Below are 14,506 nucleotides of genomic sequence, written 5' to 3'. Positions count from 1 at the left end.
CACAGCCCCTCCCTATTAGATTCTTTTCAACTAATAAAAATTTCGATTTATTTAGTATCCTTATTTTTATTAAATAGCTATTTCCTTTACAGGTCAGATCTACTTATAGCCACAGATCTTTGTCTTGAATGTGTACTTAATTCAATTATTTATCTTATTAAAACTAGCAAATGAGTTTTATGTGTCTTTTTGACCCTGTTTCTCTCTGCGTCACAGGTTTATGATACTCCTCCCATGGCTATGAAAGGCCCACCCAGTAGAGATGGTCAGGAGATCTATGACACTCCACCTAGTGTGGACAAGAGCCAGCTGCATTACCAACAAACGGTAACACTCCATTCTTGTCTCCATACAAGACTGACACAAATTAATTACACTCTGGTTTTATTTACACCTTTGATCGGCACATTAACGGGGGTTAAAGAGATCTGTATTTCCTGAAACAAAACAACACTGATGGTCTGGTACAGTGATGAAATACAATAGAATAGGATCTGTAACCGATTTCCGTTGTTTTGCTACCTTTAGCCAGACTTGGCAACTGAATTAGGCTGCCTGCTACAAACACATGCCTTCCACCAAAACTCTTCCCACTAATGACATCTCAGCCAACCCAATGACAGCAAACCCAATGTAAAATGATTCACTCGGCTCGTCAGTCACACAGGACACCTTTTTCAGTAACATCTGCTAGGGAGTAGAGATGTTTAATGCAAGCTGTTCCAAAAAAAAACAAAAAAACAACAACAACAAAAAAAAGGCACTTGGAACACCTTCAAACTGTGTTCATTTAGCAAATCCTTAGTTTTAAAGTTGTGTATAACTTTAAATTGATTCTAGAAGTGCACTATATTTGGGTTCCATATAGACCCATTTCACATTTAAGGGGTTTTCAGAAGCAGAAGTCATTAGAGTTTGGTAAACTTCTTTATTGGTGAAGGGAAGCTTCAACAAATATATTTTTTTGTTCCTATCTGCTCTAATAGCAAAGAAAAAGTCCACAGTAGTGTTTATATGACTTTCCTAAAGAGGAAAAAAGTATTGAGAGATTGATTATGCTGATTAGAAGTGACAAAGATGTCAAATCTGCCATCAGCATTATCTAGTTTCCTGTATTTCCTGTGGCGCCATCTTGGATCCCAAAAAAAAAAAAAAAATCTTGAATCTTGTATTTTATACCAAGGAAATAAAACACAAAGTATAGTGTTATAAATGTATATAGATAAAAAAAGTGTCTATTGGTTATCATCCAACTTTAGACATGTTCATTTTCGTTTCCTCTATTTTGTACTAAAGTACAGAGTATTCCAAATTATTATATCTAAGGGATGAAGTAGTGAATATCAGAAGAAAAGCCCAAAAGAAGTAGAATGCAAAGAGAGGGGAAAAGCAAAAGAAACAGAAGAAAGAAGGAGAAAAAAAAGTAAAGAGTAAAAGGTAAGAGTAGAAAAGAAGGTAAGAATCAGAGTAGGCATATATATGTGCATATCAGTAAATTAGAATGCCGTGGAAAAGTTAATTTATTTCAGTAATTCAACTGAAATTGTGAAACTCGTGTATTAAATAAATTCAATGCACACAGACTGAAGTAGTTTAAGTCTTTGGTTCTTTTAATTGTGATGATTTTGGCTCACATTTAACAAAAACCCACCAATTCACTAACTCAACAAATTAGAATATGGTGACATGCATCAGCTAATCAACTCAAAACACCTTCAGCGGTTTCCTGAGCAGCATCTGCTTTATAGATATATATATATACACATACATACACACACACACACATACACACATATTAATATATATATAATATATATATATATATATATATATATATATATATATATACATATACATATACATATACATGCGCTGGTCATATAATTACAATATCATCAAAAAGTTGATTTATTTCACTAATTCCATTCAAAAAGTGGAAACTTGTATATTATATATTCATTCATTACACACAGACTGATATATTTCAAATGTTTATTTCTTTAATTTTGATGATTATAACTGACAACTAAGGAAAATCCCAAATTCAGTATCTCAGAAAATTAGAATATTGTAAAAAGACACCTGGTGCCACACTCTAATCGGCCCAATTAACTCAAAACACCTGCAAAGGCTTTTAAATGGTCTCTCAGTCTAGTTCTGTAGGCTACACAATCATGGGGTAGACTGCTGACTTGACAGTTGTCCAAAAGACGACCATTGACACCTTGCACAAGGAGGACAAGACACAAAAGTTAATTGCAAAAGAGGCTGGCTGTTCACAGAGCTCTGTGTCCAAGCACATTAATAGAGAGGCGAAGGGAAGGAAAAGACGTGGTAGAAAAAAGTGTACAAGCAATAGGGATAACCGCACTCTGGAGAGGATTGTGAAAACAAACCCATTCAAAAATGTGGGGGAGATTCACAAAGAGTGGACTGCAGCTGGAGTAAGTGCTTCAAGAACCACTATACGCACAGACGTATGCAAGACATGGGTTTCAGCTGTCACATTCCTTGTGTAAAGCCACTCTTGAACAACAGACAGCGTTAGAAGCGTCTCGCTTCAAAAAGGACTGGACTGCTGCTGAGTGGTCCAAAGTTATGTTTTCTGATGTAAGTAAATTTTGCATTTCCTTTGGAAATCAGGGAGTCTGGAGGAAGAGAGGAGAGGCACACAATCCACGTTGCTTGAGGTCCAGTGTAAAGTTTCCACAGTCAGTGAAGGTTTGAGGGTGCCATGTCTTCTGCTGGTGTTGGTCCACTGTGTTTTCTGAGGTCCAAGGTCAACGCGGCCGTATACCAGGAAGTTTTAGAGCACTTCATGCTTCCTGCTGCTGACCAACCTTATGGAGATGCAGATTTCATTTTCCAACAGGACTTGGCACCTGCACACAGTGCCAAAGCTACCAGTACCTGGTTTAAGGACCATGGTATCCCTGTTCTTAATTGGCCAGCAACTACTCGCCTGACCTTAACCCCATCGAAAATCTATGCGGTATTGTGAAGAGGAAGATGCAATATGCCAGACCCAAGAATGCAGAAGAGCTGAAGGCCACTATCAGAGCAACCTGGGCTATCATAACACCTGAGCAGTGCCACAGACTGATCGACTCCATGCCACGCCGCATTGCTGCAGGAATTCAGGCAAAAGGAGCCCCAACTAAGTATTGAGTGCTGTACATGCTCATACTTTTCATGTTTATACTTTTCAGTTGGCCAAGATTTCAAAAATCCTTTTTTGTATTGGTCTTAAGTAATATTCTAATTTTCTGAGATACTGAATTTGGGATTTTCCTTAGTTGTCAGTTATAATCATCAAAATTAAAAGAAATAATCATTTGAAATATATCAGTCTGTGTATATAGAATGAATATAATATACAAGTTTCACTTTTTGAATGGAATTAGTGAAATCAATTTTTTGATGATATTCTAATTATATGACCAGCACCTTTATATATATATATATAATATATATATATATATATATATATATGATATAATATTATATATGTGTGTGTGTGTGTGTGTGTGTGTGTGTGTGGTGTGTGTGTGTGTGTGTGTGTGTGTGTGTGTGTGTGTAGAGGAGTAGGATGTGTGAAGAATTAAAGTTTGGAGAAGGAGTATGGGGGAGAAGGAAAAGAAAGTGTGAAGACGTAAAATTGGCACAAGGAATATGCAGGAAGTAAGATCAAATGATGCGGTTAAAAATAGATGTGTGGTTAGACATAGTTTCCACACCTTTAGAGCAAATATAGCAAAATAAGCACTTTTAAAAATCATATTTTACATATTCAAAAACACAGTTTCTAGGAAAGAACATCTAGTACCATTAATGACTAATTCTGAAGGAAAATAGAACAACATTGATTGTTTGGATAAAAGCTTACTTTAAGTTGATCAAAAAATATTTTTATTTGTATGTATGTTGATTTTGATTTATGATATATGATGAATATAAGCATAAACACACACACACACACAAAACTAATAATAATAATTAATAAATCATAAATCATAAATGAATACATGGATATGAAAATCAAGGAAAATAGAACAACATTGATTGTTTGGATAAAAGCTTACTTTAAGTTGATCTTTAAAAACACTAATAATTTAACACTATTAAATGTCTTTAACAAATTTCAAAATGCATATCCTTTTTTAACATTTTAATATTTATTAAACATAATATTATAATGATGTGATGCCTTAATTCACTTTATCATTTAAAATGATAGTATTGGTATTATAGTATTGGCCAGAATTTTAATATAGGTAGATCCCTAATGAGTTCAGTTATGATCATACAAGGCTAGTTTTGGTAAACACATTATTTCTCTTTACAGGTATATGACATTCCTCCATCTGTCAGCAAAGATGTTCCAGATGGTCCAATCAGGGAGGAAACGTACGACGTTCCTCCTCACTTTGCCAAGATGAAGAGTCTGGAGAATCAAAACCAGGCCTATCTATCTCAGATCCCAGGCGGTCCTGAGCCTCCCATACCAGAGGATGTCTATGATGTTCCTCCTCCTCATCTAATAGGAAAACGGCAGCCTGAGGGCCAGGAGATCTATGACATCCCTGCCAGCCTGCGAAAGGGCAGCCCACAGGACCACCATCCTGCAGATGTTTATGACTTCCCCCGCGAGCGACCAGCGGGCGAAGAATCAGGCGACTATGTGTACGATGTGCCTCCGCAGGTGGTGCGTGACGAGGAGCTCACTGTGAGTTTCAAACGCCTGTCGGCGTCCAGCACGGGAAGCACCCGCAGCAATCTCTCAACGTCCTCTTTAGATATGGTGCCAGTGCGGGAATCTTCCGGGCCTGGCCGCCTGCTGCTCCTGGATCTAGACCAGGCCATGGAGCGACTGTCCCGTCATCAACAGGCCGTGGAGAGCTCAGTGTCCCTCCTCATGTCATTCATCAGTGGGAACTGGCGCAGCCCCACTCAGATGGAGTCCAACCTCCCTGCCATCCGACAGGCCGTGGACCGCATTCGTGTGGCTGTCAGGGACCTGCTGGAGTTCGCCAGAGGTGCCGTAGCCAACGCCACGCAGGCCACCGACCGTACACTGCAGACCAAACTCAGCAAGCAGGTGCAGAAGATGGAGGAGGCCTTCCAAGGTCTGGTGAGGTACAGTCAGGCGCTGGACTCCTTGGGCTGGTCCCCTGCGGCTCTGATGGCACCTTCTACAGAAACCGGTGGGGACGACCTAGACCGGCTGGTCATGTGTGCCCGTGGTGTGCCCGACGACACTAAGCAGTTAGCATCGTTTCTCCATGGCAATGCCTCTTTGCTCTTCAAACGGACAAACAAACAGCAGCAACTGCCGTTGCCGCCTGTCCCTCATACTGGTGACATGCTGGGTCAGCTGACGAACAACAACAACATCTCAGCCTATCAGTCAGGAACACCTGAACGGCCTAACATCCAGTCCCGCCCATTACCTTCCCCTCCCAAATTCTCAGCTGAGGAAGAGACTCCAGACAGGCCGTACGAGACAACAGAGGAGGGTTGGATGGAGGATTATGACTATGTCCATTTACAGGTACACTAAATATAAAGTCATTTCCTTTTGAGAACAGTACCCAGGTGTATGTTCTCAGTCACTGATATAATCAATGGACTACATGCATCCCATGCAATCCCCAATGTGTCAAGCCTCAGGCCTTTTCATCAATCACTTTGATTGCATGTGCAGACCTGCTTTTCCTTAAAGCCCACATACATCTTCCTGTAGCACAAGCTGTTGCACATCTGCTGTGTGGTTCTGTCAAAACTTCCAGTGAAACTGAGCAGATAAGATACATTTTGTTCAGTCACACAGATATTTCTTCATCTTTCAGTCAGGTCATGCATGGTTTTTTTTTCATTAGCAGTCCTGGCTTATTTGGGGCCCTAGGCAAAACAAGAAATTATGAATTAAAAAAAAAAAAAGAAAAGAAAAAAACCCTGCTTAGTTTATTCAATATTGCAATGCAAACAGGCCTTGGTATATAGTTTAATTTTTATATATTTTATTTATTATATATTATTTTTAGTACATATCATTGTATGATTTTATTATAAACTGTATAATTTTAATTATAAAAACAATGTTATAGAATATATTGTATAGTAATTTATATTATTTTTAATAGTTTTGTGAAAGCTATGACTCAGTTGGGCTGACCATATTTGCTCATTTCTACCTGTGTTTTAGACAAACACTTTTTTACCTACAATAATTGTGCGATTTAATTATCATAGAGATATATTTAAGTTGCATTAGAAAATCCTTTTAGCTGATAAATCAGAGAGGGCATGTTTGAATGGGCATAGGATTTCTGTAATATTTTCCACGGCTGAAAAAGTGTTGAGTTTCACAGTGATGTTACACTGCCCCCTGGTGGACTAAATTGACATTTTCAGTGCACATTAATTTAATTGAAAGATCTAAATGGGTGGGATTCTTTTTTTTTTTTTTTTTTTTTTAAACAGTGGGAACAGTTGTATGTTGGTTGTGGCTTCATCAAAATGATTTGCTTATGCACAAGTAATTTAACCTGATCTTGTACTTTTTTGCTTTAAAGTTTTTAAACATGCATTACAATTGTCTACCCACCTATCCATAAACAGTAAACTATTTATTCATTACAAAACACATTTTCACTTTCTATTTTAGGGTAAAGAAGAGTTTGAAAAGAACCAAAGACAGCTGTTGGAAAAAGGGAGCATCAAACACAATAAGACTCAGCTGGAACAGCAGCAGGTATATGAGACTATAACACCTTATTCACAGACCTCTGTACAAAGTGACAAAATATCATTTTTTGAGGGAGTTTAACAATTTAGAAATTCATCTAATAAAATAACACCAATAAATGCAATTATCACAGAACATAAATTAAAGCCTTTAAATAATACAGAAATATGGTAGGCATCATGGTATTTATATAAATTAATTTACATTTATCATATATTTGTAAATTATTTATATAAATAGCAGTTTATTTATATACTTCATATGTAGTTGTGCATTATTCTATTATATTTTGAGTCTTATATAAATACTTACTTAAACAAATAAATAATTAAATAATATGTAATATTTGTATTTGTAGATATGTGCAATGTAACACTTTTAACAACAGTGTTTTTTGTTTGTCTTTTAAATACAATATTACTCGCTCATGTCCCCAATAGCTGAAGCAGTTTGAGCGACTGGAGCAGGAGGTCTCCCGACCAATCAACAATGACATTTCGGCCTGGACTCCCCCCTCTCACTACCCGCAGACGCCGCGCAGTAAGCTGTGCATGGGCGACCGGCAGCTGCTGCTCTTTTACATGGAGCAGTGCGAGGCCAACATCACCACGCTCACCAATGCCATCGACGCGTTCTACTCCTCCATCAACAACAACCAGCCGCCCAAAATCTTCGTCGCCCACAGCAAATTCGTCATCCTGAGCGCTCACAAGCTCGTTTTCATCGGAGACACGCTCTCCAGGCAAGCCAAGTCTCCTGAGGTTCGCACCAGGGTGGCTCAGCACAGCAACACACTATGCGAAAAGCTCAAAGACATTGTGGTCAGCACCAAGACAGCAGCCCTGCAGTACCCCTCACCAGGGGCTGCAAGAGACATGACAGAGAGGGTGCGGGAGCTCGCTGGCTGCACCCAGCAGTTCCGCATGGCGCTCAGTCAGCTACTGGCCATATGAGTGCAGGGGTGAATGTGCCCCGGGACAGTCCAGGCACAGAGCCTGTTTTAAACTCACTGGACAAATGTACCCTGTGCCACGAGCTTTTTATCTCCAAAAAGGACAAACTGATGAATGGGCAGAGCCATTGGTTGTAAATTAATCATTGTAAATATTTAAGTTGCTGTATGTTGGGGACAGTGTAATGGGGCGAATGCAGATGGTTGAGGAACTTTTTGAACAAGGGAGGAGAAAGAGAAGGAAAATATCTAAAGAGTAGATTTAAGACATTATGCATTATTATAGCTAATCTGTAATTATTGCTCTGATTGTTATAATTGTCATCATTATTATTATGAGATACTGACTAAAGGTGTTTAAGGTTTTAAACGTGTATGTAGAAGTACAACCATTTCCATAGAAGATCAACAAATGAGGCTTTTTTAATGAATTGTGCCTCTTGGAAGCAAAAATGGCAATTAATGTATCCTCTTGATGTTGCTGTTGTTCAAAGAGGCTGAATGCAAAGCATGCTGGGAGTGAGCCTGTTGGCAGACATGAGACATTCTTCTTATTTACTGTGAGAGTTCAGGTGTCTTATTTACCCATATTTAACAATGCAAAGCAACAAAAAGCAGTAAAGAACACATCATCCGATTTGGACTACGTTTTAAAATTGTGAGAACATTTAATGAAATATTCCCTGCCTGTAAGCTCTCAAATGCCTGCTCATAGCTGCGCCTATCTGGCATGTTTTAGGCTAGTTTGATAACATATCATGTCATTATTTGAGATCTGATAACGTTCATGAGAAGAACGAATATTTAGTCCTTCAGCATCATTTGACCTCCACTGTAGTGCCACTTCCTGCTGGACAGGTGCATTGTGGCAACAACATCCCGAGAGTCCCTGATTTTATTTCTATCCATTGTTTCTCAGATATCACACCTCATCCAACACATGCTGAGACATTCAGTGCACAAATATACTATATCCAAAAACTCTTCCTCCATTGCATCTGTTTCTGAATGGAGACCTGAACCACCTGCCTCAACTTCCCTCGCCTTGTCTTCTAGCTCCCTGTTGGTTTTATTCTGAATTTAAGAATATGTCAGAAAAGTAGTTTAATGAAATTTATTAAACTTTTTAAGTACTGCAACATGTTGTTGTGCATATAGTCAAAATCCTTATCCAGTTAAAAAAAAAAAGAAAGAAAAAAGAAGCATTTAAGCCAAACGGTGACCTGATATATGTTGTACTGTTATTCTGTTCTCAAATCTGTGTTCAAGGATTTGAATGATATTGACATATGTTACTGTAAATTGCATAACTGGAAATATATGTTTAATATATTTTCATTAAAAAAATCCAGTCCATCTTGTTATAAATCATGTTTTTTAGTGATACAAGTTAATTTAAAACAAATGAATTTAATACATTTTCATACACTGTTCAAATCGTTCTCAATGTAATACAGATGTGAATTGACAAAGCAAACTGATCATCATGCCAATCACATGTCTAGCACTGAAACTAAACAAAGTGGTCAAACCACCATGCCTAGTGTTTCCTTCCCTGTTTCTGTTTTAGCGTCCAGTTAATGAAGCAAGGGTGTGCAGTGTCCCATTGTGCTTATGGTTCCATTATGAAGTCATAAGACCTATAAAACATCTGCCTGCCAGTATAATAGTGGGACAGCATTTATAAGACACTATTGCTGCAAATAAAATATACTTTTATTACTGTAAAAAAAGAGGAACATAACCGTAGCTAAATGTGCATCATCTACACTCACCTAAAGGATTATTAGGAACACCATACTAATACTGTGTTTGACCCCCTTTCGCCTTCAGAACTGCCTTAATTCTCCGTGCTATTGATTCAACAAGGTGCTGAAAGCATTCTTTAGAAATGTTGGCCCATATTGATAGGACAGCATCTTGCAGTTAATGGAGATTTGTGGGATGCATATCCAGGGCACGAAGCTCCCGTTCCACCACATCCCAAAGATGCTCTATTGGGTTGAGATCTGGTGACTGTGGGGGCCATTTTAGTACAGTGAACTCATTGTCATGTTCAAAAAACCAATTTGAAATGATTCGAGCTTTGTGACATGGTGCATTATCCTGCTGGAAGTAGCCATCAGAGGATGGGTACATGGTGGTCATAAAGGAATGGACATGGTCAGAAACAATGCTCAGGTAGGCCGTGGCATTTAAACGATGCCCAATTGGCACTAAGGGGCCTAAAGTGTGCCAAGAAAACATCCACCACACCATTACACAACGACCACCATCAGCCTGCACAGTGGTAACAAGGCATGATGGATCCATGTTCTCATTCTGTTTACACCAAATTCTGACTCTACCATCTGAATGTCTCAACAGAAATCGAGACTCATCAGACCAGGCAACATTTTTCCAGTCTTCAGCTGTCCAATTTTGGTGAGCTCGTGCAAATTGTAGCCTCTTTTTCCTATATGTAGTGGAGATGAGTGGTACCCGGTGGGATCTTCTGCTGTTGTAGCCCATCCGCCTCAAGGTTGTGCGTGTTGTGGCTTCACAAATGCTTTGTGCGCATGCCTCAAATAAGGACTTACAACAGCTACAAGTGTATGCACTATTATACATTATCGACACGAGAGCCGCAAAAAAGGACTTACAATGACTTACAAAGATACATAACAGCTACAACTGTATATGCACTATTATACTTTATCGACACAAATTGATAGGTCAAACAGCAAATAAACAGCCACCCACAAAAAGTCTATAAATAGGCTGTCTTTGAGTTCACATAAACAAAGGTTAAAAGACAATTCCGGAGCAAAACGAACCGAAGGAAAATGAAGCATTGAGAACTTTTTAAGTGTACTAATAAGAAGATACTTTATAAAGTCGAGTAGGCATGAGCCATCTTTGGAAAACAATCTCGACCAGTCGAGCCACAAACGCAAACGGTTAATTTTTCTCCGGAATTGTCCTTTAAATTACTCGTCACGCTATAGAAATAGAATAACACCATTACCATCTTCAGCCAGAGATGACTTTTCTTCAGCTTCTTGCGTTGTCACAGTGGGCGCAGCGGGAGGTCTAATTCTTGCGTTGTCACAGTGGGCGCGGCGGGAGGTCTAATCATCACTACACAATTTCTTAATAAAAACCAAAATTAATTAAACTGCCTTGTTTTTTTCTTTTTTGCCATGGCTATGATCTGCAGAATGAATTAAGGACTTTGTGCGCGATAAATGGCCTCCAACGTTTATTTTTTTCTACGAATCTATGACGTACTAACATATGTGGAATTTGTAGCGCAGCGCCCCCACACCTTGATGCTCATTACAAGAATAGCATGTATAGTAATCTTTATTGAAGTAAATTAGGTTTTAATCGCCGTCATGCATGAATGAATAATATTTTTGCTGTTTTACACTTAATAATCCATCATGATCACATTACACAACTGAAATTGCACTTCAAAATATTCACATTGTCAATTTTTTGAGACCCCCCAAAATTTCACGTTTCTCGTTTTCAGGGGAGCCCATGTCTTATTAAGTGGAGCCGAGCTCCCCCTAGTTCCCCCGTAGTTCGCACTATAGTTTGGAGTTCAGGAGATTGTCTTGACATTTATCGTTTTCATGGGTGCATTTGTGTTATTGCCATGTGATTGGTTGATTAGATAATTGCATTAATGAGAAACTGAACAGGTGTTCCTAATAATCCTTAAGGTGAGTGTATACTGCTTGGATATTCAAATAATATGGGATAATGATACTGCTGTCAGCAGCTACCAAATTCATTACAGGGTTGTTTGTATAAATGATTTTAAATGTTTTTCATCTTTCTAAAGATTGAAATTGCAATTTTTCATACCAGAAATGTATTGAAAACATGCACAAATTAAAGAAATTAAAAATAATTTAAATAATTGTAAATAAGACATATTAACCAGAGCGTTTGTGATTATGGTAAGCATTTATTCACTCACAGATGATCCTTTGGCAGATCACAGATTTCAGAATTGCATTAATGCAGCTTTTTACAACAAACACATTTTTAAAACAAACTTATCCCAAATTAGCAGACAATTATTTGAATATGTAACTGTGGAACAAATATGGTTTCTACTTAGTACACTTTATGAAATTTCTTGAAAAGAAAACATAGAGAAAAGGATTCAGACAGCAGTTTAGCAAAGCCAGAGTCTTGCTTGCATCACCACATACTAGGCGAAAGGAATTCAGTTGAGAATGAACATCTGGATGAGATGTTTTAGTCAGAGAAGTGACTATATCAATCACATTGATAATGTGCACAGGAGTCCAAAACAGAAAGAAAGACACAACGATGCTGATCACAAGTCTTTTCTTGTAAGTCCTAAAGTCTGTCCCCTGGTTTCTGGGTTCCTGGTCCTGTGGAGCTATAGTTAGACTGGAGCTCTTGGCTTTTTGTCTCAACCCTTTGTCCAACCATAGATAACATGTCAACATTGTCAAAAATGGAATGATGAACCCCAACAGGATCTCAAAAAGCAAAACAGTCACTTCTACAGACTGTGACTCCATTTTCCTCTGACATCTTTGCAGTCCATCCTTGTCTTTGAGTCCTTGAGTAAAAAATACTGGTAGGGAAAAAGCAAAGGCTAGAATCCAGATGCCAATCAACTGAAGGCGCCTGTGCCGTCTTTCCAGTCTGTGCAGTATCATTCTGTTAGTGACTCTTGACTTGATGACATTGTGATAGCGGTGGATGCTCATGGAGGTGACCGTCAGGACACCAACATACAGACTCCAGTGACCCAAAAAAAACAGGAACTTACAGAACCAAAGGCCGAGTTTCCATCCAAACAGTATTCCATACAGCACAAAAAGAGCCAAGCAAAGGGTCATAGCATCAGAGACCGCAAGGTTTAGCACTAGTTTTAAGGTGAAGCTCGGATTTCTGTTCCACTCACGAACAATGATGATGATTATCACAATGTTGCTTGGCAAACCAACCAAACAGCACAAACCCAGAACTACAGCAGGAGCGATCTTCTCTGAACCCACGGCAGTACTGTTAGATAATCCTAGCTCCATCATCAATTTGTGTTGTCTGGAAAATGCAGAATCTTCTTTCATTAGTAACAAAATAAATGTGCTATGGCGGTTTGAAGAACAGAGACTACGTTGACTCCTCCCACATCTAAACTAAAGCCACAGCTTTGCTCTCACTTCCCAAGAACGAGGTTACATGTTGTACAAAGGTAAAAAAGAAATCAAAAAAATCATTAAAGCTCCCTTCTGACTAGCTATATTAAAATGTATTTACATCTAAACCTTTACACCGAGTCCTAACAAGATGTGATGATGAGGTTCTACTGACAAGCAATTTACCCACACCAGACACAACACAGGAGAGTAAAGGAGAGGAGAGATCAGGAGAGTAAACGTTGAAATCAAGTGCTGTTTGATGTGTTTTTAGTAAAGGGAAAGACCTATTAAAGTTTGTTGTTCAGTTATATTTGACATTTAAAAGAGGCTACCATTATGCTGAAGTGTAGACCTTGTGGTTAGGCTATGGTTGCATTTCACTAAAGCGATATTGCGCTTGATAAGCTGAGAATGTGCTGATGTCAATAATGACAACACTTTTACTTGCATGCTACAAAAATTATTGTATATGTGCAAGTGTTATGTTGGCTATTATATTTTTTATAATAATAAATAAAATAAATGAGCTTGGGAGCAAGCACATTATTTATATGGTTATCATTTCTACCTTTCACAATCAAACAGTCATGGAACATTTCTGTGTGTGTATGACAGCTACTGACAACCTAATCACAAGCTACCTCATTCACCACAATGGTAACAAAAAAAAAAAAAAAAAAAAAAAAAAAAAAAAAAGAAAAAAAAATTGTATATTCTATAAACTCTTTTAAATGAAAGCAACATCACTGGTTGGATCAACAGAGTGAATTATGTTAACATTCACAGAATATGTCAAATTCAGTTGTTGTGATCTCATTAAATTAGCATGAATTTTACTCATCAGGACAATTAACCTTATTTACCCTCAAATAAATCAGTTCAACTGTGTGGAAATATGTGGCATAATTCAACAAGCTAAAACGATTTTAGTAGTTTGCTCAGTTTACTTAAAACAAGCTAACACAACACAAATCTTTAGATTTTACTCAATTATCATTTGCCCTCAATTTTATTACGTTAAATGAAATTACATTTGTAAAATGTTAAGTTAACTTAAACCATTTGTGTTGGGGCTACATAAATCATTTACGACTGAAACTGGGCCGTGGATTTCTAGTTCACTGCATGCTTTGCATAGGGATAGATCAGGAGAGTAAATGTTGAAATGAAGTGCTGTTCAACGTGTTTATTAGTAAAGGGAAAAACTAATGCTTTGTTGTTCAGTTATATTTAACATTTAAAAGAGTCTATGTTACATTGGTTTTTAATGTTACCGTTATGCTAAAGTGTAGACCTTGTGGTTAGCCTATGGTTAAACAACACTGTACTTATGTAAGTGAAGATAACACTTTTATTTGCAGAGGCTACCTTCTCAGACAGTAATAATAAAAAACTTCTGTGGAGCAGAGAAGACACTGACGACGTGCTGACAAACAGAAGACAGTAGGTAACTTTTGATACAGAAAGTCTTAGCTTAAATTCTGTAAATTTTATGATGGAATCGAAACAATAAATGTTGTTTTGTCATTTTTTAAAATGTGGTATGATCTTTAATAACACAAAATCAACATGTCATGTATCGTGTGACCATTCATTAAGTGTTTCAACCACACAAAGATGTCAATAAAACAG

General features: G+C 37.9%; 2 protein-coding genes across 3 annotated transcripts in view; one reads left to right on the top strand and one right to left on the bottom strand.

Moving 5' to 3' along the window:
• LOC109108845 (breast cancer anti-estrogen resistance protein 1-like) overlaps positions 1–9,056 on the top strand; it is a 92,229-nt gene extending 83,173 nt beyond the window's left edge. For both annotated transcript variants that reach the window (XM_042775226.1, XM_019121959.2), the window contains exons 4-7: positions 217–327; positions 4,346–5,551; positions 6,668–6,754; positions 7,189–9,056. In XM_042775226.1, coding sequence (XP_042631160.1) covers positions 217–327; positions 4,346–5,551; positions 6,668–6,754; positions 7,189–7,701 — 1,917 coding nt within the window. In that variant the 3' untranslated portion in view covers positions 7,702–9,056. The remainder of the gene's footprint in view (positions 1–216; positions 328–4,345; positions 5,552–6,667; positions 6,755–7,188) is intronic.
• Positions 9,057–11,671: 2,615 nt separating this feature from the next.
• On the bottom strand, positions 11,672–13,509 carry LOC109109727 (C-C chemokine receptor type 7-like). Its single transcript, XM_019122794.2, has one exon. The coding sequence runs from the start codon at positions 12,800–12,802 to the stop codon at positions 11,807–11,809; it is 996 nt and encodes a 331-aa protein (XP_018978339.1). The 5' UTR covers positions 12,803–13,509; the 3' UTR covers positions 11,672–11,806.
• Between the last annotated feature and the right edge of the window lie 997 nt (positions 13,510–14,506).

This window comes from Cyprinus carpio, chromosome A18 (assembly GCF_018340385.1).
Source record: "Cyprinus carpio isolate SPL01 chromosome A18, ASM1834038v1, whole genome shotgun sequence".
In the NCBI taxonomy this organism is placed as follows: Eukaryota; Metazoa; Chordata; class Actinopteri; order Cypriniformes; family Cyprinidae; genus Cyprinus; species Cyprinus carpio.
This window is presented reverse-complemented; position numbering and strand designations above follow the sequence as displayed.